Raw genomic sequence first — 27328 nt, 5'->3', positions numbered from 1 at the left:
ACAGACAGGCACCCAAGGCTGGAATCCAACCTGGGATCCTGGTGCTGTGAGCCACCATGCCGCCCTGTGCTTGCATAAAAATCACACTTACAGATCACCCCACCCTCAGTGACCTGTGACAATGTCAAGTCCTCCATGCCTTTCTACGTTTTTCTTGACGTTGAACTTAAAATATTTGTCTTGCTTAAATTCCTTCACATCATCATCTCTCCGCATTTGTGGATATTCCCAGAGTAAATTAACTGGGTTGACTGCCAGGTTTTAAGCAAACAAAATTTATTTACAAAATTATGGAACGAAACCCAAAGAACAGAAAACAGAATACCAGATTAACTTATCCTATCTAAATCTCACTTAATGATGCTGTTCCGAAAATACTTGCAACAGTTCCAATACACACATCCCTCAGCACAAACACAAACAATGGCACAGGCAGCTTACATTTCAAAATCATAATGGCAGAAAGACAGGGAGAAGGCTTCCAGTTTCCCCTGTGACTCTTACTCTACTCAACTCCCAGAGAGTTGGCCATGCCTCCTTGACTATACCAGTTTCCAAAAGACCTTTCAGTGCTGCAGGCCTGCAGCACTATCTGTTAGAGTAAACAACAAGGCCCCAATGAACCATTCAAGCTTCAGGCTCAATGGAGCCTGGCTAATTACCCCTTCTCTTGGAAAAAAAACCTCAAGGACAAAGTAAACTTGTACCAGACCAGCATTGTGACAAACTCAATTGGACTTGCCACATAAATATTGGCAACGAGGGCAGGACAGAGGCTAGGAATATTGTAACACACTCCAGACTCGGCAAAGCCTTTCCATCATCTACAAGGCACAAGTTAGGAGTGTGATGCAATACTCCCAACTTGCCTGGATGAGTGCAGTTCCAACAAAACTCAAGAAACGTGACACCACCAGGACAAAGTAGGCCGCTTGATTGGCACCACATCCACAAACATTCATTTCCTTCGCCACTGATGCGCAGTAGCCGCAGAGTGTACTATCCACAGCATGCACTGCAGAAATTCGCTGAGAATCCTTAAATTGCACCTTCCAGACCCACAACACTTCCATTTAGAAGGCAGTCGATACATGGGAACACTGACAGCTGTAAGTTCCCCTCCAAGCCGTTCACCATCCTGACATGGAAATCTATCACAGTTCCTTCACTGCTGGATCAAAATTCTAGAATTTCCTCCCTAAGGGCATTATGGGTCCACCTACAGCACATGGACCACAGTGGTTCAAGAAGGCAGCTCACCACCATCTTCTCAAGGACATCTGAGGACAGGCAAAAAGTGCTAGTCAGCCAGCAATGCCCAGATTCCACAAATGAATTTTGAAAAGGTAATAGAGGAATATGGTGCGGAGGAGGCAAAACAAAATAAAAAGTAAGGACAATTAACTTTGCAATCAAAATTTAGTTGTTCCTAATTAGATTCTAACTGGGTTCCCTAAATAGTGACGTAGTGAAACAGAGTACATGCTTATATGATACATTTGCCCAAATTATTCCTTAGTATAATGAATGTGGTTTTGCATATCCAATTATAGAAAGCACACTAAAATTTTGGGAATTGTATTAGGACACAGCCAGGATTGAGAAACAATAGTTAAGTGGAGAAATTTAAATATTTGAGCTTTGTCCAGTGGAAGATTTGAGAACTTTGTTTAAAACGTTATGAAGTGTTTTATTTGACTGAACAGAGATGTAATTTTTTTTTCTTGTTATTGCACAGGGACACACAAATTCCGAATTATCATGAATGATTGGCTTTAGTGTTTGTTGTCAGGTTAGAAAACTGAGATGAGGCTGTCCTCGACCATCTGCTAAATTGTCAAGTAATTTTATGTGCAGGGTGATTGTTGAAGGGGTGCTGGTGTTGTCCAGAGTGACCAGTGCCACTGGAGGTACCTTCCAACATTTGATGCATTATTAAGAAGGCCACACTGCTCCTGAACTGACCCAGTAGGGATGCTGTCAAGTTTAACTCGGTGATTTCTTGAAGTGTAAGATGTCACCAGCTGCTAATATACTGCCAATGGCTGGAAGGTGCTCATAATTGGTCATTTAAGTGACAAAAATGACCTTTGGGCACCCTCGCTATTGCTGACAGAATACAACGTTGCAAGAAATTGACAGCTACACTGCACCATCCTCCTTTGATTTATTTACAGTAGATTTCCAATAGTTTAGAGGTTGGTACCTGTTAAAAATGTAGTGTTTATTTAGTCTTTTTTTCTCTACTTTCTCTAAAAGCCAAATCATTTGCTTGTATATTCATGGGAACAAGTTAACTTTTTTTCATTGTTAGCCTTGGACCTCTATCTTACGGAATTGGAATTTCTTGGCGGTGACACACCCTGGCTACATGGCTTTTCTCACCTACGATGAAGTGAAGGCTCGGCTCCAAAAATACATCAACAAACCTGGCAGGTCAGAACCAAACAGATTTGATATTAAGCAGAGTTTTCGATTAGGGATTGTGGATCAAGGAGCGTATCAAAGGAAGTTATATTTTTTGGGTGGGCTTGCTAATTTGATGTATCAGGGATTAAACAGCTGCTCCTTCTGACCCACAACTGAGTTGGAAAGGCTGTTATTTGTTCCATGTAGCTATCCAAGTCCTGTATTTGTAGATCAGATCCTTGCATCAAGTTTATTTTTACTCTTAAGCTGTTTTGTTTTTGAATTGTAGGCTTGAAATGTGGGCCATTTTTCTAATGCCAGCTTAAAAATGACCAGATTTGTTGAATTAAATTTCACAATTTACCACTGTTGAATTTGGTGTCTCAATCTCTTGATTACTATTCCACTACTCTAAAATTTAATGGGATAAATTGCCTTTTTCCTGAATTCTTATGAATGAACATAACTTTATAAAAGTCTGCACAATTAAATGTGTTGCTACCTTCAAATGATTATAAGAAGTTGATTCTTGTATTATTTACGAAAATATATTGATTGGATAATTTCTCCATCTATCATGTTAACTGGAATTGTACAAAATTTAAAATTTTCAGCTGTTCTTTTGTTTTATATAAGGTATGTATTTCATATTGCTTTGTGGTGCATATGCTAAGCAGTTATACACCTGGTGTTGCAATTTGGAAGACTTGTGATATTCTGGCATTCAATGCTTTTCTTTGCACCTGGCTGTTTATTTTGGTCTTACATGCTGTTTAGATTGCCTTTGGCTAATTTTGCCCTGTTTCTGAAAAATAAGCCAGGCCATAATAAGAATTTTATTTGGTAAACTTACTTTGCTGAAATGTCAGAATTATTGGCTTCAATTTAACTTGTCTGACCAAGTATGGCCTGTGAACACTACATCAATTTCCTCTTGCATTCATGTAGTATAATTCCAGGGCCCAACTGAGGTGTTTGTGTTTAGAAAACTTTCTTCAGAATTTTGCTATGTTCACACTGTATTCATTTATCTCTTAGCTCTACACATTTTAAAGTAACTCTTAACTTTCATGTTTGATGCCAAGTGGGTTGAACTCTTAACAGTTTAAAAATGTGTTGCTGGAAAAGCGCAGCAGGTCAGGTCGCATCAAAGGAGCAGGAGAATTGACGTTTCGGGCATAAGCCCTTCTTCAGGATTCCTGAAGAAGGGCTTATGCCCGAAACGAATATTCTCCTGCTCCTTTGATGCTGCCTGACCTGCTGCGCTTTTCCAGCAACACATTTTTCAGCTCTGATCTCCAGCATCTGCAGTCCTCACTTACTCCTTTTAACAGTTTAGTAAGGGTAAGCAATATAACTCATATTTTAAGTAATCTAGGTAATTACTACCCTCCGTTTGGTTTTCAATACAATGTGGTTCAAATTATTTAACTCGTAAAACAGACTGGTATACATCTGGATGGGTTTTTGGGTATTCGTTCAGTGCACCAATGAACAGCTTTGATGTATGTTTGTATAAAAGAGACTTTGCAACGATATGGGGAAAAGCGAGGCTCCTGAGTCTGTGATTTTTAAAAAATCATTATTTAATAAAAGTTTATCAATTCCCTTTTGGAAAAATTTGAGGTGACCCAGCATCTCAAATGTAGCCATTTTAGAGTTTCTTTGACCTTTGTTGAAAAGTGCTTCCTAATTTCACTCCTAAAAATTAAACCTGTAAGTTTAAAGTTCTGCCCTTTCTTTCTGGATCATTCCACCACAGAAAATAGTTTGACTGCATCACTTTCTGAAGTCAACAGCAAGATATACCGATAGATATCAAGACAATTTATTTTTAAATTGAATGCTACCATAAGCACATTGCCATTTTCAAGTTAGTGAATCGAGACGATCTCAGTTCTGAACCATACTCCCAAGTTTTGCATGATCTATGTGTTATAGTCCTTCTGTGCCAAGGAAGCATGTGCGTCAATACTGCTTGATGACAGGTCCAAGAGGATCTGAAATGCCTCACAATCAAATATCCTGTTGCTGCTTACATATGAAAAATGGTTAATTTTGGCATGATAATAAGGTGCTGATCATATCCATGAAAATGTTATGCTTGAATCTAGGCCTGTAGGAAAGGATGGGCAAGAGATTTTTGAAAAGCTCTGATAAGAGCAAAGTTAAAAATCACACAACACCAGGTTATAGTCCAACAGGTTTAATTGGAAGCACACTAGCTTTCGGAGCGACGCTCCTTCTTCAGGTGGTTGTGGAGGGCCCCAATCCTAACACACAGAATTTATAGCAAAAATTTGCAGTGTGATGTAACTGAAATTATACATTGAAAAACTGATTGTCTGTTAAGCCTTTCATCTGTTAGAATACCGCGATGGTTTCACTTCTTTCATGTGTAAATCACAAAACCCTTTTTTTTAAAGTTGCATTCTCGGGTTAGCTGTTAACAATGGTGATAGCTAGACAACATGTTGAAGGTGTTGGCCCCCTGTGTTCTCTGTCTATGCCATGGTGTTTTGATTGATTCTAATCTAAAAAGTGAGATAACGGAGTTTTACATAAATTCATGCAGTTTTTTAGCGGAGTTCTACATGAATGCATGCAGTTTTTGAGCAAAGTACAATTCATCCATATTATCCTTTGTACTGATAAAGGATTAATTTATGAAGTATTTTATAGAAACAAAGGAATGTTCAGATCAACTATAAATCTGTGTAGCTTTTCTTTTTGAAGTTGTGTTGACTGCACTTTGTACAATTAGAAATCCTTCCTGATGATTGGACTAATTTTAGAATTAATTGTGCTTTAGATCACTTAGCTGTTTGATTGTATTGGTACTTGAGAGATGAATATGCCTTTGTAAAATGTGCGTTGGTTAGAGTATAGGGTTGACTTTTAAGTCTACTTGCTACCTTTATTCTTTTTGTAATTAAACTCGAGGGAACAAAGTGATCCATATGAGAATTGTCGTTCTCTGTTTTAATTCAGTAACTTTTTTTTTAGAGTTTAATAGTTTTTAATTTTAAAAAAATTGTTTATACATGTACAGAATCCACACAATTTCATATTGACTTGATTTTATTATTCAAGATCATGGTATTATGTATTATTTTCCTATACCATATTCGTCGATCTGAGACACATATCTTCTGCTTCTGATACACTACATACCTAATAATATAACTCTAACTTTTTTCCCCCAAATTTGAGAGTAGAAATTGTCTCTGTGAGAATGGAAGCACATGACAATAAAAAAGATTGCTTGTGCTCTTCATTTTTGTAAGAGGTTCTTGAGTGTGATTCAATTAATCAATATGTTTTAGATGCAGTCGTGCAAGTAATCTGCATACTTTTATCAGTGCAATATTTGAGGAACCTTGCATTCTTTGGCAGTCGTGCTGCTAGCTCAATGAAGCCTTGGATGGTTAATCTTTCGGAATGGTGTTAATGCTGCTGAAAATAGTTGCTGAATCACTGGTGTTGCTGCTGTCAATCAGCTAACCAGATAATATACATGAGCAAAAACAAAATACTGCAAACATTGGAGATCTGAAATAAAAATACAAACACTCAGCAAGTCAAGCAGCATCCATGCAGAGAGAAATTATGTTGTGCTAAAGTTTCAGATCTAAAGCGCTGTTTTGCTCTTCACGGAGAGTCACACAGCACATATGGTCTATATACACTAATCCCACTTTCCAGAATTTGGCCTATTACCTTGATTATTATGATGTTTCAAATGCTCACCCATGTTCCTTTTTAAAGGTTGTGAGGTTTCGGCCTTTATTGCCATCCCAGGCAATGTATTCTAGTTTCTCACCCTCCTATAGTCTGGTGATCACAACTGCACACAGTACTCCACCTCTGGTCAAACCAGAATTTTCTTTAAATGCTCCAACCTAATTTCCCTGCTGTTATAATCCATGCCAGAACAGATAACTGCAACTGCCCTTCTTAACCACCCTATATGCTTTCTTAACCACCCTATATGCTTTCTTAACCACCCTATAAACTTGTCCTGCTGCCTTCAAGGATGAGTGGACATGCATCCCAAGATCGATATCTTCCACTGAGCTTCCTAATGTCCTGACATTTATTGAGTACTTCTTTGTCTTGTTACTTCTTCTAAATTGCATCACATCTCGGGTGAGGCTTCCAAAATTTTCAATTGTAGTAATTTTAAGTGAACATATAGAGTCATATAGTATGCAAGCATACCTGTCGGTTCAAATTTTGCACACCAACCAGACATCCCAATCTGACAAATTCCATTTGTCAGCATTTGACCCATGCCCCTCTAAACCTCTCCTATTCATATACGCATTCAGATGCCTTTTAAACATTGTTATTGTACCAGCCTCTACCACTTCCTCTGGCAGCTCATTCCATACATGCACCACCCTCTGCCTGAAAAGGTTACCCCTCAGGTCCTTTTTAAATTTTTCCCCTATCAGCTTAAACCTATACCCTCTAGTTTTGGACTCCCCCACCCTAGAAAAAGGCTTTCGCTATTGACCCTATTCAAGACCCTCATGATTTTATAAAGCACCATTAACTCACCCCTCAGTCTCTGATGCCCCAGGGGAAAAAATAGTCCCCAGCCTATTCACCCTCTCCGTATAGCTCAAACCTTCCAGTTCTGGAACATCCTTGCAAATCTTTTCTGCTGTCAAAATGGCTGCTGTTGGTTTGCTATTGTATCACTTCTGAGAAATCAATTTTTAATGTCTCCTGAATATCAATGGATATAATCCCACAAAGCACTAATCGGAGTTTCTAGAAGCTATAAGATTTGCAACTTCTAATTTTTTAACTAATGGAAGACTCTAATTTCTATTTTGGCAATAATCATACAAGTGCAGTGTTGCCAGATTAATTCTTCACTGCCTGTGTGAATATCCTTGTAGGGCCAAATGGCCTGTTTCCACACTAGGAATTTTATGATTCTATGTCCCTGTACTTTGTATTTGACCTTTAGGAACGTATAATCTTCTGCGATTAACAGGTTACCATGATCTATTGTCCTTTTTGTTTGCACAAACAGATGTTTGCTGCCTTTCTCACTTTAAGTTGCAGGTCTGTAACAGTTATCTGTTAATGATTTACTGCAACCATCATTACTCCTGTCCATTTCAATCTTCACCTTTACAATTATAATATTCAACCTTTCAGTCATGAATGTAGTATTCCTTATCAGGACAGTAACTTCTGCATTTTTCTATATCTATGTTTGTACAAGATGTTTCATTATTGTGATCAGCCTTGAGTCATCATGTGCTGTGGACCATGTTTCTAAAAATCTAATGCAGTTGCTTAATATAAATGATCATTGATAGAATTGACATTCTTGGGAAAAAAAATCTTCAGTGTTGTTTTTTTGAAATTGTTCAATTTGTATTATTTCAAGTAAGAAAGAAAGAAGAATCAAATTTGCTTTCTGTCTAAGATTATCGTTGAATGATAAAAATAAAGACTTACATTTCTATAGTCATGACCTTACATGCTGTTAGGATATGCCACAGTACTCACTGTTGTAATGAGCAGATTTAAGATGATTGTAAGGAAACTACAGTTGGCGTGGTGTAATTACACATTTTCAAAATTGCACCAGTTTCTTGATACTGTCTGAACTAATTTCTCCTACCAGAATATATCACCCCTTCCCACCGTTAAATTTGAGATGCTGTTTGTTTGCCTGTTTTATCACTCTGCACATGCCCTCCTGAAGTCTGCTACTGTAGTCATTGTTACATTTCGGTTGCTATGTTGTTGATACAGATCTGGTCGTTTTCATTGATATTTTAAGATCCATCCTTAGGTCACAGATTTAATTAGCAATGTAACACACAACACTATCTGCAAATAAAAAGTGTAACTAATATGCACTTGCAACAACTCAATACTGAACCTTCAAGTGCCTTATTACATCTTCATGATTTTGTCTTGTTCATTTAATCGGATTGTTCTGTAATTTGAATGTAATTTCACACTACTCTGATTTCTGTTGATTAATTCTTATTGGAAGTTTATTTGGATACTTTACATGTCAAAACTGTCAAATTATTTTATAAAATACAAATAATTGAAATCTGTGTCTACCAGCTACATTTTCTGAATATTTAATTTTGAAAAACTTGAGTACTATTCTTGTATTAAAAGGTCTGAATCCCTTTTTGTTTGACATTCAAGTAATCACGTTGCTGGAAATAATAATGCTAAGTTTGAAGAAATTTATCCACTGTGATTTGTCTAATTCCTTTAATACATATTATTTTCATGTTGCTGATTTACTGAAGTAGTAATTCCAGTTTTGGCCGTCAGATTTCAAAATAATGGTATATACTTCATAAGGTATGGGACATCAGGGTTAATCGTTTTGTGTAGCTTTTTTGTGTAGTTGATTAACTTGAATGTTTGATTACTAGTTTAATTGTCATGTGGAAGTTTTTTAAAAATTGATAACTTGGAGAAGAAGTTTACACTTTTTTTTCTGTTTGTGCTCCAGCTACATCTTTAGACTCAGCTGCACTCGGCTTGGACAGTGGGCCATTGGTTATGTCACAAATGAGGGAAACATCTTGCAGACTATACCTCACAACAAACCACTCTTCCAAGCCTTAATAGATGGATGCCGAGAAGAATTGTATGTATTTCATACAGCAAAGATTTCTTCATAAAGTTTCTTATTATACTTTCTTGTAGCCCTGACTTCTGATCAATGGTAAACTAACATTGAAGCAATAGAGTTCAAAATCTGTTTGAATGCCTTGATAATGCTTTTATTGTTCTAAATATGTAAAGAATATTTCATTTGTTTTAGTTATTTATACCCGGATGGACGAAGTTACAATCCAGACCTTACTGGATTGTGTGAACCAACACCTCACGACCACATAAAGGTCACACAGGTAAGATAATTGATTCTGGATTTAGCTTAGGTCTTTACAGTCTAGAAAATTAGATGTTGCTATTTCAATTTAACACCTGTAAAATGGTAGACTGCAGATTCTCACTCTGTGCAGAGTATACTCCTTGTCATATTAATGAAGATTGCTACATAGGCATCCAACATATTTGCCTGAAACTGTTAGTGGGCCGATTGCATGTAATGATAGGCATCCTTAAGCCTGCATCACAGAATTTGTTTTGTGAGTAACTGTGGCTTGTATCATATGTAATGTTTTCAGTTTCCTAATGCACTTGGCTGTAAACCAGTAATCCTTAAAGAGAATGCTGGACAGTGCTACTGTAAGATTGCTACATTTTAATTTTTTTTGTTATAGTGGAATCAGAAGCACCAGAGGTGCTTGTCCTACATTGCATTTGCAAGTCATAGTTAGACTGTTAACCTTTCTTCACCCCAGATCTTTCTTTACAATCTCAGCTGTTGTCTTGTCTGGCTGATAGCTTTCAGAAAGGCGAGTTGCCTTTAAAGCTGCGATTGTGATGGTTGCCTGTAGCTAATTAAGCTAGTGGATCAATTTCCATGTGCCCAGTACCAGATTCGTGCACTGATTCAGGTAGCAACTAATTTCAACTGAATCACTCTAATGTTGTTATTTCATCATTTATGTAAAAAAAATTTAATCAAACTTGAGGGACTTGCTCATACCTATCAGAAGACTCCAAGAGAGGGTTTTGTACAGTTAAAGGAGGGAGGACAGATTGTATGTGACACTAGGCCACGCCTGTTCTATCTTTTGGTTACAGAGCAGCCTGATCCGAGGAGTAGGGCCAGAAGGCAATCTTTTGTCTTTGTTTTGGTTTCTGAAAACTTATGTGGATGATGTTGCTAACTGATTTATTTTGCAAATACATCAAGAGTAAAATATAATTTTCAATCTAGGAACAATACGAGCTGTATTGTGAGATGGGCTCCACATTTCAGTTGTGTAAAATCTGCGCTGAAAATGATAAGGATGTGAAGATTGAGCCCTGCGGTCACTTAATGTGCACTTCTTGCCTGACAGCATGGCAGGTATGTGGCTGAGTACATAATTCTTATAGATTCAGAGAGATTTTCTGCCCTCTTCATTTAATTTTATAACATTCAAGAGGACTAACATTGAACCCAAGTATCTGAGCATCATATTCAAAGATAAAGCAATTGCTGCCTCCTTACTTGAACTTCTTGAATGAACTGAAACATTGTGTTGAGGGACTTTTTTTTTGGATGAGACGGAGAAATTCTCCCACAGCTGGGGAATTTTGTGGCAGCCAAAAGAAAATATGTGATGTATTTAAAATCAAAGAAAATTGGAAACAGAATCTAATATAACCTACAGGAAGCTCTGTCCTACTAAAATGTATGTTTTCACTTAAGTGGGGAAGTGTAATCTCTCACAGTAATAGATTTATATCTAACTCTAGTTCACAAAGAAATCCAGTGTCTTTGAAGTTTCTAATTTAAATGTAGAGTGCTTGAACTTTCCAAATTGACTTAAGATTTTGTTAACAAATTATTGCAAAGTAAAATTCCATAATCCTATATTAAACATTTACCAATGTTTTTTAAAATGCATCCTTGCAACAAATACGTTTTAGTATACCTATACTAGATAAAAGTTGTTAGTAGGTATTGTTGATTTGTTGCTAAGAGTTGAGTGTTTTAGAAAGCTGGCAGTAAAAGCTCAAGGGGTCATGTGCCTTTTACAGCATTCTTTTTGTGAGCCAAGAGGAACAAGAGTGTTTCCCCTGGAATTTGGGTTTCCCTCTGTCAATTCTGGCTTCTTTCCTCCCACCTTCCTTCACTATCCGTTATTCTGAGATCCTGTGTTAACTTCAACACAACCTCCACATCTCTGACTTTGACAGATTTATTGCACTTGTATGCTCCTTCACATTCTCCCTGTAAGTATTAAGGCCTGTACTTTTGTTCATTCTTGCTCATGAATAATTCTCCTTTTAGTAGCTTAATTCATAGGTGATACTTAAAGATTTGATGTCCTTCCCTGTCAAAAGATAACTTGGCTTCGACATTGTTTAAACAATTTTGGTCAGTAACCATTCTGCCTTTTTATCAATCTGAGCATCAAATTCCTTGAATGACCGTTGTTGGCACCATGTAAATAAATGCCAATCTCATTTACGTTTGCATTCAATTGTGGAAGAAAGCCATTAGTAGTTTTATGCCATGGACATACCATTGTTCCCTCTGTCACAGTACCAGTTGTAATGACTTACTAAGGTAGCTTTTTTGGGCCTTTGAAGAATCAGTTTACACTGTTTTATCCATAATATGACACATTGTTTTAAATCATCCACATTTCTGACCTGTAAAGTAAACATTGGTATTTTTTATTGTGTGGAGAGGGGAATGTCTATAAATTCACAAAGTTAAAAATCACACAACGCCAGGTTATAGTCTAACAGGTTTAATTGGAAGCACACTAGCTTTCGGAGCGACACTCCTTCATCAGGTGATGAAGGAGCATCACTCCGAAAGCTAGCGTGCTTCCAATTAAACCTGTTGGACTATAACCTGGTGTTGTGTGATTTTTAACTTTGTACACCCCAGTCCAACACCGGCATCTCCGAATTATAAATTCACAAGTAGTGATGATGTTGAATTTGCTTCTGATTAGCTTTATTTAATTTTATAACATTCAAGAGGACTAACATTGAACCTTAGTATCTGAGAATCATATTCAAAGATAAAGCAAGTGCTGCCTCCTTACTTGAACTTCTTGAATGAACTGAAACATTGTGTTGAGGGACATTTTTTTTTGGATGAGACAGAGAAATTCTCCCACATTGGGGAATTTTGTGGCAGCCAAAAGAAAGTGCAGTATAAGTGCATTTAGTGTCGTATATGCTCTTTGTAATTTCCGCACGGTGTATCTTATTCAGTTTAATAGTCAAATGTAATGAAAAATCTTAGTACAAAATTTGGAAGTTTTGTTTATCTTTTATTTGTTGCCATTAATATGCTTTAGGCTTCAAAGGAGAAACAAAATAAATTGATCAGGCAGGTATTTTGCCTCTTGGAATTTGCATTAATCTTTGTGATAAAATAGGTTTTCACTAAATACTGAAACGCTCCCTCTGATTTATCATGACCTAAACACATAGACTTATCATTGCTTTTATGTAATGTGTGATTTATTTTCTTCGTAGGAATCTGATGGACAGGGATGCCCATTTTGCCGTTGTGAAATCAAAGGTACCGAACCAATTATTGTCGATCCTTTTGATCCAAGAGATGATGGAGCCAAATTCTGCCTAGACAGTCTGGATGATGATGATGATCGTGATGAGTCACTAATTATGAACAAACTCGCTTCATTTAGAAAGGTAGGTAAAAAAAGATCAAAAATGGAACAGATTTTCTGAATAATAGTTGTTTCATATATTAATGTGTTGGACATGTGATTTTAAAATATATTGACGTTAACAAATAACTTCAGTCGTGGATTTCTGCTGAAAAGTGGTCATAAGAGGTTGTCAACCAATCGAGTGACTTCGCTGCCCAGTAAGTTACTGCTATACTTTAAAATACGTTCAGTTTTACTCAAATATTGCGGTTATAAGTAGTAATAATTCCAATAAACTGGTTTTTAATCTGCTGATTTATTCTCTCAAATTTTTGAAATGTGGATATCTGGGCACCATTGTGCCCAATTATGTGGCTGTTGAAGAGAAGAAAATGAAAAATTGTCTTTCATATTTTGGCCATGGAGAACCTATGGTGTTTATATTTTTGGACTCCGCACGCACGCACACACCTATACTATTAGAATTTAGTACATGATAGCCATGTAATGTTCTTGACTAAATGATCGATCCTCATTCCTATCTTTCATTCTTCTATGCAGGTATTTTATTCACTCCACACTAGGCTCTTCCTTAATTTAACTTCATCACTCACCTGAGGCCTGCTGCATGTGCTTTGTTTCTGCTCTCCTCCCTTCTGATTTAGTTGGCCTTACTCTTACCACTAGCAAAGCCTGCATAATCTTGCATGATATTACTCTAATGACCATGGGCTACTGTCTCTCAATTCAGAAATTTGTAAGAAGATATTTGTTTTGTTCTCCCGTTGAATGGTGCGACGTTTTGCTGCTTCGGTACTCTCTTTGCTCTATCTGATATTTTCTTTTTCCTCACTGTATTCCATGGTCCCTATACTTTAGGGAAAGCCATTAAACTTTCAAAATTTTTGCTATCTCTCACTGGGATTTCTTTCAATCTGGTTACCCATAACAAACTATTTCCTTTGGACCAAACTAGAGAGTTGTTGATAGAGAACCTCAATAAAAAGAACAACATTATTCCCTCAATTTTGAAGCTCATTTAGTTAGATTTGTACAGAATCACAGTTAATTGTAGCTTTTGGGTAAAAAAGATGAATTGACTGACTGAGTCAATAATAATGTCTGAAAAAGGACCATTATCACATGAGTTTCTCAGATAATGATCAGTTAAAATTTACATGACCACAATATTAAAATTGGTATGTAATTTAGTCACATTTATGGTTACCTTTTTTTCCTGCAACCTGCAATTCATTCTAAAAGATGAAAGACTTAACAGTAATCTAGGTTTGTTCAATATATCGTATCACTTGCATGACACTCTGACCTTTTGCTATAAATTCTGTGTCTTATGATCCTGCTCAACAGCTACCTGATGAAGGTGCAGTGCTCTGAAAGCTAGTACTTCCAAATAAACCTGTTGGACTATATCCTGTTGTTGTGAGATTTTAAACTTATGATAGAATAATTTTCAAGACACTAGCATAATCTGTTCAATCATCCAATAATGTATTGGTTTCGTAGCTCATTGGTCATTTTTAAAAAAAAATTACACTTTGATGACCAAGATAATTAGTGTATTTAATGGTTGTGTTTTCCTTCTGCAGCTGAGGTTGAACATATACTCAAAGTAGCAGGAGCCATGCAAGTATTAGGCAACATTTATTAACTGTTTGTGGTTTCAATTTCTTGTGAATTGTAAATTTTATGATGACCATGACAAAAATATTAAGTGAACTTTTTACGTAAATTTCTTGTATTAACTACTACATAGAGTCTGAACAGGGCAATAATTCAGTTTTGATTGTTTTAAATCTGATCAGTGTTTCTGCTTGGTAGTGTTTTTGAGAAGCAGTACAGCATGCTTTAAATTGTTGTGTAAAGAAGACATTTCTGATAAAAATAACTAAATTAAATCTTTTCCTTGGATCTTATATTTTGCATCCAATAAAATATCCTAACCAGGTTATGGTGATAGGAAAAAAATTGCAGTTGAATATTATTTGACCGGACAAATTTTACAAGTTTTACAAGGCATATGTTACTTGAAACCATTATTGCAATGGTACTGACTTTGATCTTTGAAAGTTGAGTATTAGGTAGTGAATCAAATAGTCTGAATAGAATTTTATTTAGTGATGGATGTTGCCTCAAGTGCTGAGGGCAGTCTAATATTATAGTTTGAAATTTCATTAAATTATTAAATCACAAAAATGCGTAAGATTCTGCACGATTGGTTTTTGTTTTCTTGAATTTTTTGAAATATTTTCAAATGATTTATTTTTCTCAGGCATAAAGTGAATAAGACCATCACATTTCCCCCTTCACTTGTTAGTAATAGATTCATGCGCAAAATTTAGCACTTCTAACACTAACTACAGTGCTATTTTGTATCCTCAGTGAATGGTCAGTGGAGAAACAGTAATTGTAGGAAATTTGAATAAGAGAAGACAGCAGAATGCTGTGTCATAGATGGTTGTAATAAATGAACTAGATGTGATACTTCAGAGTTTGCAGTTGACAGAGGCTGTACATGAAGGTAAACTATGAGTAGAATGCAGAGATGCTTCAATGTGATTAAGCTGGATGAGTGGGCAAATGGATGCCACATGAAGTATAATGTGGATAAATGTAGTTATCAACTTTATTAGCAAACACAAGCAGGCAGATTTATATCTGAATAACGATTAATTGGGAAAGGGGGAGGTGCAATAATACATAGGGGGAGGTGCAATAATACACCAGTCACTGAGAGTAAGCAGGCAGTGAGGAAGGCAGTGGTATGCTGGCCTTGATAGTGAGGCAGGGATGTCTTGCTACATTTGTATAGGCCCTTGGTGAGACCTTACCTGGTGTATTGTTTGCAGATTTGGTCTCAGTGTTTTATCTGGTGAAGGATATTCTGGAGGACATGCACTGAAAATTCACCAGATTGATTCCTGATGAATGCCCAGATTGACACATAAGTGGGTCATTTAGGACTATATTGACAGGAGTTTAAAAGCATGGGATGGGCAGAGAAGCCAAGGTGTGGTCTCTTAGAAACTGTTAAAATTCTAATCGGACTAGAAAGGATATATGCAAGAAGAATGTTCCTGATGACTGGGGGGTCCAGAATCGGGGGTTACAGCCGAAGGATATGGGTAGGCCATTTCGGATTGAGGAGAAATTTCTTCACCCAGTCAATGGTGAGCCTGTGGATATTTCTGCCATAGAAAGCAGTTGAGGTCAACGCATCGAACATATCGAAGAAGAGGTTGCAGTCCTTAGAGCTAAAGGGATCAAAGACTGTGGCGAGAAAGCGGGAGGAGTGCATTGATTTGGATTACAGAGGAACCTCAATTTTCCGAAGTCCATAGATGGAGAGTATTTCGTTCGGTTCATGAATGCCGGATAACATAATTTAGTCATGCATCAGGACCTCGCGATCTTGTTCGGATAATTTGAACTTCAGATAATCAAATGCTGGATAATCGAGGTTCCAATTCAATATCCAGTCATGTTGAAAGACAGAGCCGAATGGCATACTTATATTTTCTACATTTCGATATTTCTAAACATTGCTGCAGAGCAATATTTGCTTGTCTCACACTGTTGTGGGAAAGCACTTATAATGTGCAAATGTGATAGTGGGTTGTGTAAACTAATACAACTTTTAGATAGTTATTTTGGCAAGTTGGAAGATTATTTAGAGACTAATTTTTTGCCTTAGCTTATTAAATAACTGTCAAAACATTTTACCTAAAGGAACTCCTGTATTTGACATCAATAGAAGTGATGGATGTTTAAATAATTTTGAAGATTCTTCAGCAACAGTTTTGTGTTTGTAACATCTTCAATAGTTGTTGCTGTCTTAAAAGAACAGCAAGTAATATTCTTCACGGTTGTATATGTCTTCTCTTGTATACTTATAAATATGCAAAACCTTGGCTGCTTTAATTGTTTGACATAACACTCAGCATGAAGATCTGTTTGTTGAAGTTATTAGGTCAGTATAAGGGAATTCAGAGAAGACAGAGCACCATGAATAAAGAAAAAAAGGTTAACATTTTAAAAATAGCAATGCTTAATAATCTCCTTCTCAAGTTGGTGTTCTTAGATGGCAATGTCTGTATTATTGCAGTAACTGAACAAATTCCTGTTTCCAAGTATCCTTTTTTATATAATTAATTTCTAGTTCTCATAGTATGCATTTAGAATTGCCTTTAACTTAGGATATTTTTTATGGAAGTGGAGGGCATGATTGAAATACTGAATTACTATTTTGCCTCTGTCTTCACAATTGTAGGTGAAGTTAATGACGGATTATGGGTCTGCACCGCCATTCATTACAATCATGGCTGATCATCAAATTCAATAGTCTAATCCTGTTTTCTCCCTATAACCTTTGATCCCATTCACCCCAAGTGCTATATCTAGCCACTTCCTGAATATGTTCAACGTTTTAGCATCAATTACTTCCTGTGGCAATGAATTCCACAGGCTTACCACTCTTTGGGTGAAGAAATATCTCCTCATCTCTGTCCTAAAGGTCTATCCCGAATCTTCAGATTGTGACCTTGGTTCTGGACACACCTTCCAGCATGAACAACCTCACTGCATCTGCCCCATCTGAGATCATCCTGTAAGAATTTTATAAGTTTCTGTGAGATTCCCCCTTCATTCATCTGAACTGCAGTGAAAATAATCCTAATCTCCTCCTACATTAGTCACGTCAACACTGATGAATCTTTGTTGCACTCCTTTGGGAGCAAGAGCATCCTTCCTCAGAAAAGAAGAGCAAAACTATACACCGTGTTCTGGGTATGATCTCACCAAGGCCATGTATAAGTATAACAATACATCCCAGTACCTGTACTTGAAACCCCTCACAATGAAGATCAATGTACCATTTGCCTTCTTTGTGGCATGCTGCACCTACATGCATTCCTTCATGACACCCAGGTCCCGCTGCATACTCCCCTCTACCAATTTACAGCCATTGAAGAAAAGGAGGCTATATAATTCAAAGTTAACAAGTCACTTACCTGCAATAGATAGAAACCATCCTTGTTGCTGACAGAAGCAGTGATAGATTCAGCATACGAATCTTTTTAATCCTCCTTGAATTTTGGAGGCATGCTTAGAGGATTTGAGGATTACAAATGTCACAGATATTCAAATGTCAGTGATGGAACAACAATCAGGGACAAAATAAACTTTCAATTGGAGATTAATGGATTAATGAAGAATTGCTAGCTCAGAATTGTTAGTCAGATTATTTCTGACTAGCTTGATTGAACGTTTCAAAGAAGTAACAGAAGGATTGATGAAAGTAGTGCACTGGATATTGAATGTGTGATTTTCAACAGACATTTGATAAAGTACTTTATAACACATTTATTAGGAAAATAGAAGCACATGGTTTTGAACATGATTTAGCAATTAGGTAAGGGATAGCTGGTGATAATGGTGAATGATTCTGTTCAGAGAGAAATATAGAATCATTCCCTGGATTAGGACCTCTGCTTTTCTTTATTTCTACCTATGTATAAGAAGTATAATTTTAACTTTGTGGGTAATAAATCATGACAACTTAGTAAATTGTTAACCTGATAGACTTGGCGAAATTGGCAGATGCATTTCATTGAAAGCCTGAGAGGTTAGTACATTTGTTTGTCTTCCCGCGATGCTTCTCCCAGTATAATCTAAATGTTACTATTTGAAGGTGGTATAATAGCGGAGGAATCTGGGTGTACATATTCACAAATCTTTAAAAGTAATCAGGTGAGTCAAGAAGATGGTTAAGAAACCATATACTGTTACAAATCTCAGGTGTCTCTGTGGAGTATTGAATACATTCATGGGCATCATACTTTAGAGAGCATTTAAGGGCCTTTGGAGATGGTAAAGAGGAGGTTTGCTCAGATCATGAGGGAATTAAGTTAAATGGAAAGTTAAAGGTAATCGCTAATGGAGGTGTTCAAAATATGTGGGACTTTGACAAAGGAAATATGGTAAAATTGTTTCCTTTGACATCTGAGTTGGTAGAATCAAAGGTATACAATAATTGGCAAAAATGAAAAATTAGGAAAGTGATGGGAAGTGAGGAATTTGTTCATCCAGAGATAACACATTACATATTGTCTCAAATACCTTGCAAACTTTAAAAATTCAGTTGTTGATGTACATAGCTACAGGAAAGAAAAATCGGGGTGGGATACTAAGTTGGGACAGTTCTTCTGGGGAGCCGGCATGAGCGTTGGGCCTAATGGCTGCCATCTGTGTTGTTGAATTGTAACCTGTTCAAAACAATATAAGTCTTTGATATATATTTTAGTAGTATTTTATACTACTAAGGATGAGGAGAACATTGTTTTAACTTATTTTTAAAATTTCATGTGTGAACTTGGTACCAGGAGAGTCTTGTTTTATTTACATGCATTTTAATGAGTTCTTAAATCTTGGAAATGAATAGTTCAGTGCGTTACTAAAAGAAAGGTTGAGAAATACAAATTATGCTATTGATTAATGACAATCTATTAATGGCAGCATTGTGGCACGGTGGTTAGCACTGCTGCCTCACAGCGCCAGGGACCTGGTTTCGATTCCGGCCTCAGGCAACTGTCTGTGTGGAGTTTGAACATTCTCCCCATGTCTGCGTGGGTTTCCTCTGGGTGCTCTGGTTTCCTATCACATTCCAAAAGATGTTCAGGTCAGGTGAATTGGCCATGCTAAATTGCCCATCATGTTAGGTCATTAGTCAGGGGTAAGTGTAGGGAAATGAGTCTGGGCGGGTTACTGTTTGGAGAGTCGGTGTGGACTTGTTAGGCCGAAGGACTTGTTTCCACACTGAAGGGAATCTAATCTAATCCAGTGGAGCGGAGACAAAGCGATCTAAAATTCAGTCTGTGTCTCTGTCTGAGAGTGTTAAAGACTAGAGGCTGAATGTAGCACTCTTAAAAAGAAGTCAGTAAGAAAACCAATGGAAAGTAAATTTATGGAACTCGCATTTGTTCGAAAGTTTAAGTTTAAATTAAAGTTTGTTTTAGCTGTCTCTGGGAGAGATATCAGCAAAGGAAAATAGCATCTATTGAACACACAGAACGTTGGCAGATAGAAACTGGTCACAGTTGTGTCTGCCTGAGAAAGAAGCCTTAGTGGTGACTGTTGCAAGTTCAGATGTTTGTAAGGCTGTTGCTGGGATTTCAAAAAAGAATAATGTGAATTTGATTTTAGTTTTGGTGTTTGTAATGAAATCTTTCCAACATTTCTTTATTTGAGTTCAGTTTTTTCTTGTTTAATAAACTTCTATTCCTTGTGTTAAAATATACTGGCAACCTCTCATCAATGTGTTTAGTAACTGATGTGCATGGTTAAAGAAAAAACAAAAGTAGGATCTAACAAGCTATGTTTCCCTTGGAGTTCTGATTTCTCCAGCATTAACATCACCTGGGATCTTAATAAACTTTAATTTATAATTGTTTTTTGAACAAGCATTGCTGTCAAATACCCAGTAGTGCCTCTGTGTTAGCTGTTTGAAAAACTGGAGTAAATGTTGTCTTATTACTGTGCTTTTTGAAGTTCTCTGAGATGAATCATTTATTGTCTCAATCTTGTTTGGTCTTTACAGTGTACAGACAGGCAGATATCACCAGTGTCATCACCAAACTCATCGCCTATTGCACAGCGCCGAAAAGCAGCTCCAGACCCAATCCAAATTCAACACCTCAATCTCCCACCAGTGCCACCTCGTTTAGATCTCATTCAGAAAGGAGTAGCTCGGTCACCTTGTGCTAGTCCAACTGGTTCACCAAAGGTAAATTATTAAAACACTGGTATTGAATGACTTACCTATAAAATACAGAAGTCATGTCTTAACTTGTAAGGAGTTCTTGGCAAATAGTATTATGAATTCAAAACTATTTTTGGAAGCAAGAAAATTAGCATGAAAATCACTGATAGAGTCATAGAGTAATACTGCATGGAAACCAGCCCTTTGGCACAAACTGGTCCTGTATAAGTCCTACCTTGGTCTGACTTTCCAGTGCAACACCTCACACTTATCTGTGTTGAATTGCATTTGCCAGTCCTCAGCCCACTTTCCATCTGATCAAGATCCCTCTAATTTTTGATAACCTTCCTCGCTATCAACAATAACTCCTAAATTTGTATCATCCATAAACTTGCTAATCATGCCTTGTACATTCACATCCAGTTCATTTATGCAAATAAGGAACAACAAAGGTCCCAGCACCAAGCCCATCTGGTACATCAGTAGTCACCGGTCTCCTCTCCAAGAAACAACCTTCATCTGTCACCCTCTGTTGCCTCCCATTGAGCCAATCTTGAATCCAATTACCCCTTCCTGAATCCCATGTGACCTAAACTTCATGACTAGCTTGTTGTGCGGTTCCTTGTCAACAACCTTACTAAAGTCCATATAGACAACATCCACTGCCTGACAGTCATCTGTTTTCTCAGTAACCTCTTTGAAAAACTCTTAAAAGGTTTGTCAGATGTGACTTGCGAACAAATCCATGCTGACTATTCCTAATCAGACCTTGACGATACAAATGTTGGTTGATCCTGTCCCTCAGTATTGTCTCTAAACATTTGCCTACCATTCATCTCAGCCTCACTAGCCTGTAGTTTCTTGGCTTATCTTTGCTACCTTTCTTAAACAATGGAACATGTTGTTCAGTCCCATGGTTTTGTTTTGTGGTCTTATAGGTTTTTTTTTTTCGTTTATTCATGGCATGTAGGTGTCACTGTCTATGCCAGTGTTTATAGCTCACCATTTCCATTAAGAAGCTGGAGGTGAGCTGACAGCTTGAACTGCTGCAGTCCATGTGGCACAGTGGACCAACAATGCTGTTAGGGGAGGATTTCTATGCTTTTGACCGTAAAGGAGTGGTGATATAATTCCAAGTCAGAATGGTGTGTGACTTGGAGGGAAATTTGCACTTGGTGGTGTCACATACATGAGCTGCCCTTGTTTTTTGTGGTGGAGGTCGTGGGTTTAGAATTTGTGCTGTTTTTGTCCCCTTGTGCCTCTTGTTCTACTAAACTGGTTTAATAAAATAATTGATTAAGGAATCAGTACCATGTATAAAATATACTTGTTTATATTTATAACTGCATTGAATCATGTAGGACACATCATTAGGTGGTTGTTTAGATTGGAGGTAAAAAGGGGGAAAAAAGAAAAGGCTTCAGAAATTGCTATGCATTTTACAGCTCCAAGTTGGTTATTAAGTTATCTTTAAAAAAAATACTTGTTCTTGGAATATGGGCAAAGTTGACAATACCACATTTATTGTCCACATCTGGTTCCCTCAGAATATAGTGGTTGGCTTTCTCCTTTAACTACTATAATGGCCATGGTGCTGTTGGTGTTGGTGTATAGACCACTCAAGGCCTGCAACCGTGGAGGATTACGTTAAATGTTGAAATCAGATTAGTGCACAACTTGAAGACAAATTTGGTGATAATAACGTTTGCTGCTCTTGTACCTCTTGATGGTATGGTTTCATGTGAGAAAGCATTGTCTTGGTAACTCTAATGAATTGCTGCACATACAAATTAAACAAATTGCTCAGATGTGGATGATCTCGAGCTTCATGAGTTTTGACACAGTGATATCATCTTGTCTATCAGAGAGTATTCCATTGCATTTATATGTGAAAAAGAATTTTTGAGAGATCAGGAGGTAGGCCAATTGTTGCAGAGGACCCATCTATTACCGGGTGTCACAGAGTTGCTATAGTTGGTTGATATATATTGCAATTTCTGGTGTCCTTGAAGGTGATTGAGGATAAATTTGATGATCATTTGGTCATTGAAGGTCAGGGGAATGAGATTGCTATTACTTTTCAATTACCTGGGGCAAGTGCTAATGGCTGACTCTCACCTAAATCTGTGAAGTTTTCATTATCTGAGGAGTTCAGACTCATGCAGATCCTTCAGCTGCTTCATTTCTGAGCTTCCTTCTGACCTCAGGTCAGAAGTGGAACATTTGCTGATGATTCCTTAGTGCTCAGTATCTTTTTGCAATTTTTCAGGTATTGCAGCAATCTGTGCCTACAAGATCCAAATAACAGTCAGACATGGACATGGCAAGCAACATTACTGCCATACAAGTGTCAGGCAATTACTATTTCCAACATGAGAGATTATAATCATCTCTTCTTGTTCAACAACATTACAATTGCTGAATTCCAACCATTAAAACTTAGGGGTTACGATTTACTAGAAATATAGCCGGAGTATTAGTAGGAAAGGCCGACCAATGTGAGTCTTCGCACTCAGGCCAATATCCCCAGCATTGTAGTGTTTAACCATGCTCACCAGCTCTGCTCAGTGGGCCACATATAGAGTCATAGAGATGTACAGCATGGAAACAGACCCTTTGGTCCGTGCTGACTCTGACATGAAACTCCCAAAGTAAGCACCCAATGTAGAATTTCAGCAAGGTAAGTGAGCCCCAGGAAAACAAAGGGAGTACTTCAAGGATGCTCTCGTAGCCTCCTTGGGAAAGTTTAACCTTCCAATTAGCACGTGGGAAACACTAGCTCAAGACCACCCAAAATAGAGGGGCAGCATCTGAGAAGCGACTGTACATCTTGAGACTCATAGCTAACAGCAAGTTGAAATCGAGCATTGATGGGAAAAGGGGTGAGAGGCAACTTGGGCCATGCTTCAACCATTTATGCCCAATCTGAAACAGAGATTGTAGATCATTCACTGGACTTTTCAGTCACCTGAGAAGTCTTCACTTTTTGGGCAAGTAAGGTTTTTAGTACTATGCCTAAGAAAACAATGACAAATTGAACCGCTCATACAGGTTCTGTGAATACAATAGCTAGGAATCAGAGGCCAGGAATTCTGTAACATATAAATCACTTCCTGATTCCCTAAAGCCTGTCTGTCATCGAAAAGGCACACATCAGCAATGTGATGTATCACTTGTCTGAACAAATAAAGGTCTACCAACATTCAAGAAGCTCAACATCCTCCAAGCCAAAGCAATCCTCTTTACCAGCAGCCCATCCACATTTGAAATATTCACCTGATTCACTACTTTCTGTAAAGAGGTAGCAGTGTGTATTAAAGAACAAAGAAAATTGCAGCACAGGAACAGGCCCTTCAGCCCTCGAGGCCTGCGCTGATCCTGATAAACGTTTTTGCATAAAAATGGCAGTTCATCACTGCTGAAATATGCAAAGTTGAAATGCAAGTCACTCTGTCTTTTTCTCCCTCTGTCTTAAAGACATTGATCTCTTGCTCAGCTACAGTTTTGTGCTCATGACTTGAATGTCTATTCAGATCTAGATTTATGAAGACACATCCTTATTTGGGCTATTTGTGGCAATTGAGGAAAGAGGATTGAACGCAGCTTCTCTACTCATGGCTGTGCATTGGTCCACCTCACCAGACCATCAATCATGTTCATATCAGCTTTGCTGCAAACACAGATTGAAATTCAGTTGCAAAGCAGTATAATTCGTACCTTGACTTGCAAGAGTTAAACTTTCGCTCTTATCGTCTGAGTGTTGAAATTGCTGAAAACAAGTTCACACTTGTAACTAAGACATTCAAGGCCAAATTATCTTTATTGCAATGATATTTGTTTAAATGTACATCTCTTTCAACAAAGGCTTTTTAACATCAAAATCTTTCATTCTGGGCAAAACTGCATAAAACTGTTCATGTGTAAAAATAAACGCAGGACTACAAGTATCGTCAAAGTCTGGTTTGAGATTTTATGCTCATACATTGAGCGTCTAATTGGAGACTGTTTTATCTTGAGTTAAAGAAGAACCTTTGTCAGATGGGTTCATTATTATTTGGACAAACATTTAATTTCCTTAATCTGCATTAAAATTTCAGCATCTATAATTGAAGAGGAAGCAACTTTCTAACTGCCAATTTTATTTCATGATCAACTCCTTGCTTTTATATGTATGTTTCTTCCTTGAGTCTATGTTGGTGAGCGGCATTACATGGGAGCTGTATGCTGTAGAAAATATGGAGGGTATCTTCTGTAGAACTGACCCAAAAACATTCCTTTAATTTGCCTGATAACCTAAACCCTTTTATTCCAATCTTGTGAATCCTCATTTTAGCACAAAATAAGTAGTGCCAAATATTTGTCCCTATCATTTCGTATCACTTAACCTTATTACCAGACCGAAAGTAAATTGTCACATTGTTATCAATAAATTGTGAAATACTGTGGTACAGATGTTATTGAATTAATTTTGTGTCCTTTTGTACTTGTTTATCGTAAAGTCTGTTTCCATGCTGTACATCTCTCTGACTCTGACTCTATAAGATTAATCTGAAATAGTTTTCTTCTTTTTAAAATCAGTCATCTCCATGCATGACACGAAAACAAGACAAGCCTCTCCCAGCACCACCACCTCCTCTCAGAGAACCTCCTCTTCCACCTGAGCGACCACCTCCTATTCCACCAGAAAGCAGGGCTGCACGTTTGTTGCATCATTCTGAAAATGTTTCTTTAAAAGACCAGCATATAGCACATGAAGCCTGGTGTCCCAGAGATCACGGTGCTACCACGTCAACAGAATGCAGATCTGGTGATGATCGATCTCCTAAATCTGGTCACACCGCACCCACTAACTTGAATGGTAGACAGAACTGGCACGTAGCAGAACCAGGTTTTCCACGCAAACCCGGCAGACGCCAAGAATTATCTCATGACAGTGCAAAGGTAAGGACTGGAACAGAACTCTTATAATTGGGTCTCTATTATCATTAGCATTTTTGATTTATTTTATAGCTGATGGATGAGAGAATAGTTGAGACTAAATATATCACAAACTTTGTTTTAACTGGCACTTATGAACCGGCACTCTCAATAAACTGGCAAAACTTGTATTCCTCATCTATCGGATGTTTACTGTATCATTGCAATCTCCGGGATGTCCGTGTAGTCAGTTTGGTGTGCAAGTGAGATGACTGTCTGCCAGTAAGTTTATTTTGAGGCAAAGCTGCATTATTTTTTAAGTAATTTATGTTGTAAATTATGTATAACAGTGACGTGTATACCCGCTGCATTACATTGCTATTACTTACCGTGTGTGCTTTTACTTTGATTATATAGACCTCTTGATCAACTGGAACATTTGATCAATCAGTACACTCCTGGTCCCATACGTACCTATTAATAAAAAGTTTGCTGCAGTATTAATTCTGCACATGGTACAAACATCTAAGCCACAAATTTCTGAATGTGTTTCAGGTGTGAAGTTCTTGGAATGGACGGAATGGAATAGGGTTGTGTGGGAAAGTGTAAGGTTATCCATTCTGGACCCAATTAATACTTTTTATTGTGAAAAGCTACCAAATGTGAAGAAGCAGAGAAGTTTAGAGGTCCCAAGTATGTACATCATTAAAAACTAGTGGACAGGTACAAAAAATAATTATGAAGATTAGGAAACATTGATATTTATGTGAGATTGAGAGAGGACAACAGGCCTAAATGAATAAATGTAGCTGTTTTCTGAATGTACGTAGTTGTGTCTTTCGAGTCACCTACTTTAACTTGATTGCATTAGCAAAGGGCTAGAGTACAAGTTGAAGGATTTTTTTTTTCTGATTTATAAGGTGCTGACCACATTTCAACTTGAATAACATGAATGCTGTTCACTTAAGTCACAGAAAACATATTGGACAGTAAAAATGTTACGATTGACGTGGAATGGATATGTGAAAGCCAGGAAATAGGGTGGGATTAATCCTGATCAACCTTTCAGCATTTTTCCAGTCATGTTTAGATTAATATACATGGCGACAGAAGAATTAAGTGAGAGCTTCATCACTATTTGACAATGTTTAAATTACTTCTAAATAGTCATTGCAAGATTTGCAATCCGTAGTCCCAATTTATGCCCTGCAGTAACTTTTGACTTATGAATTGATTAAATATAAAAGGAACCTCTTAGTGTTGCAGTATTTTTATTTAAAATTTTAAAGGTATAAGATTTATGACAAATGTGCCAAAGTAGTTATCCAAAAAAATCATTGCAAAACAGACAACGAATAAAGCAAATTGCAATTTTCACTCAATGATAATACTTAACTGCAAGCTGCCATATCCTCTGCCATTTGGGAAATCGGTCAAAATTAAGTTGGGTATCTGATTTATTGGTCTGTGTTGTGCAAAATGAACAGAGATAATCTGTAAATTTTCAATATTATAAAATTTTTAAAAAAAATAACAGCATGGTGAACAATTTTCATAATTTAATTACAAATGGATGCAAGTTTAAAAGTCAGGAAATATATAGAAAGGAAAATGATCAATAACTAAAAAGGAAAAGCAAAATGGATTAAGTTGCCATTGAAGTAAGAATTATTAATGGAGGAAGAGACAAGTGAAAATTATTTTGGAGAGAAGGAAAGAGGAATAAGAGAATTGGCAAGTAAGCACATTAGTGTGATTAATGTAGCAAAGGGGAAGGAGTTTTGGGCCTTAATTGTGCTCACCTTCAGATGTCTATTGGGGGCCCAGAAACCATTTGTTATAGTCTAATACGTGTTGATGCTTCAATTACAAGGCAAAAAATTGAACAATACATATTTGCAAAATCTGCACCTTTTTGTGGATAGATAACATTATTTATTAGTTGTGGTTAAATAAGTGGGATATATTGTTC

General features: G+C 37.2%; 1 protein-coding gene across 2 annotated transcripts in view; it reads left to right on the top strand.

Annotated features, from left to right (window-relative positions):
• Window positions 1-27328, top strand: part of cblb (Cbl proto-oncogene B, E3 ubiquitin protein ligase) — a 194427-nt gene that overhangs the window by 117381 nt on the left and 49718 nt on the right. For both annotated transcript variants that reach the window (XM_043701075.2, XM_043701074.2), the window contains exons 4-10: window positions 2315-2436; window positions 8918-9055; window positions 9233-9320; window positions 10259-10390; window positions 12529-12705; window positions 20278-20463; window positions 25018-25380. In XM_043701075.2, coding sequence (XP_043557010.1) covers window positions 2315-2436; window positions 8918-9055; window positions 9233-9320; window positions 10259-10390; window positions 12529-12705; window positions 20278-20463; window positions 25018-25380 — 1206 coding nt within the window. The remainder of the gene's footprint in view (window positions 1-2314; window positions 2437-8917; window positions 9056-9232; window positions 9321-10258; window positions 10391-12528; window positions 12706-20277; window positions 20464-25017; window positions 25381-27328) is intronic.

The sequence above is a fragment of the Chiloscyllium plagiosum genome, unplaced genomic scaffold, assembly GCF_037043375.1.
Source record: "Chiloscyllium plagiosum isolate Xiang-an unplaced genomic scaffold, Cpla_swu_hap1 HiC_scaffold_12, whole genome shotgun sequence".
Taxonomy (NCBI): Eukaryota; Metazoa; Chordata; class Chondrichthyes; order Orectolobiformes; family Hemiscylliidae; genus Chiloscyllium; species Chiloscyllium plagiosum.
This window is presented reverse-complemented; position numbering and strand designations above follow the sequence as displayed.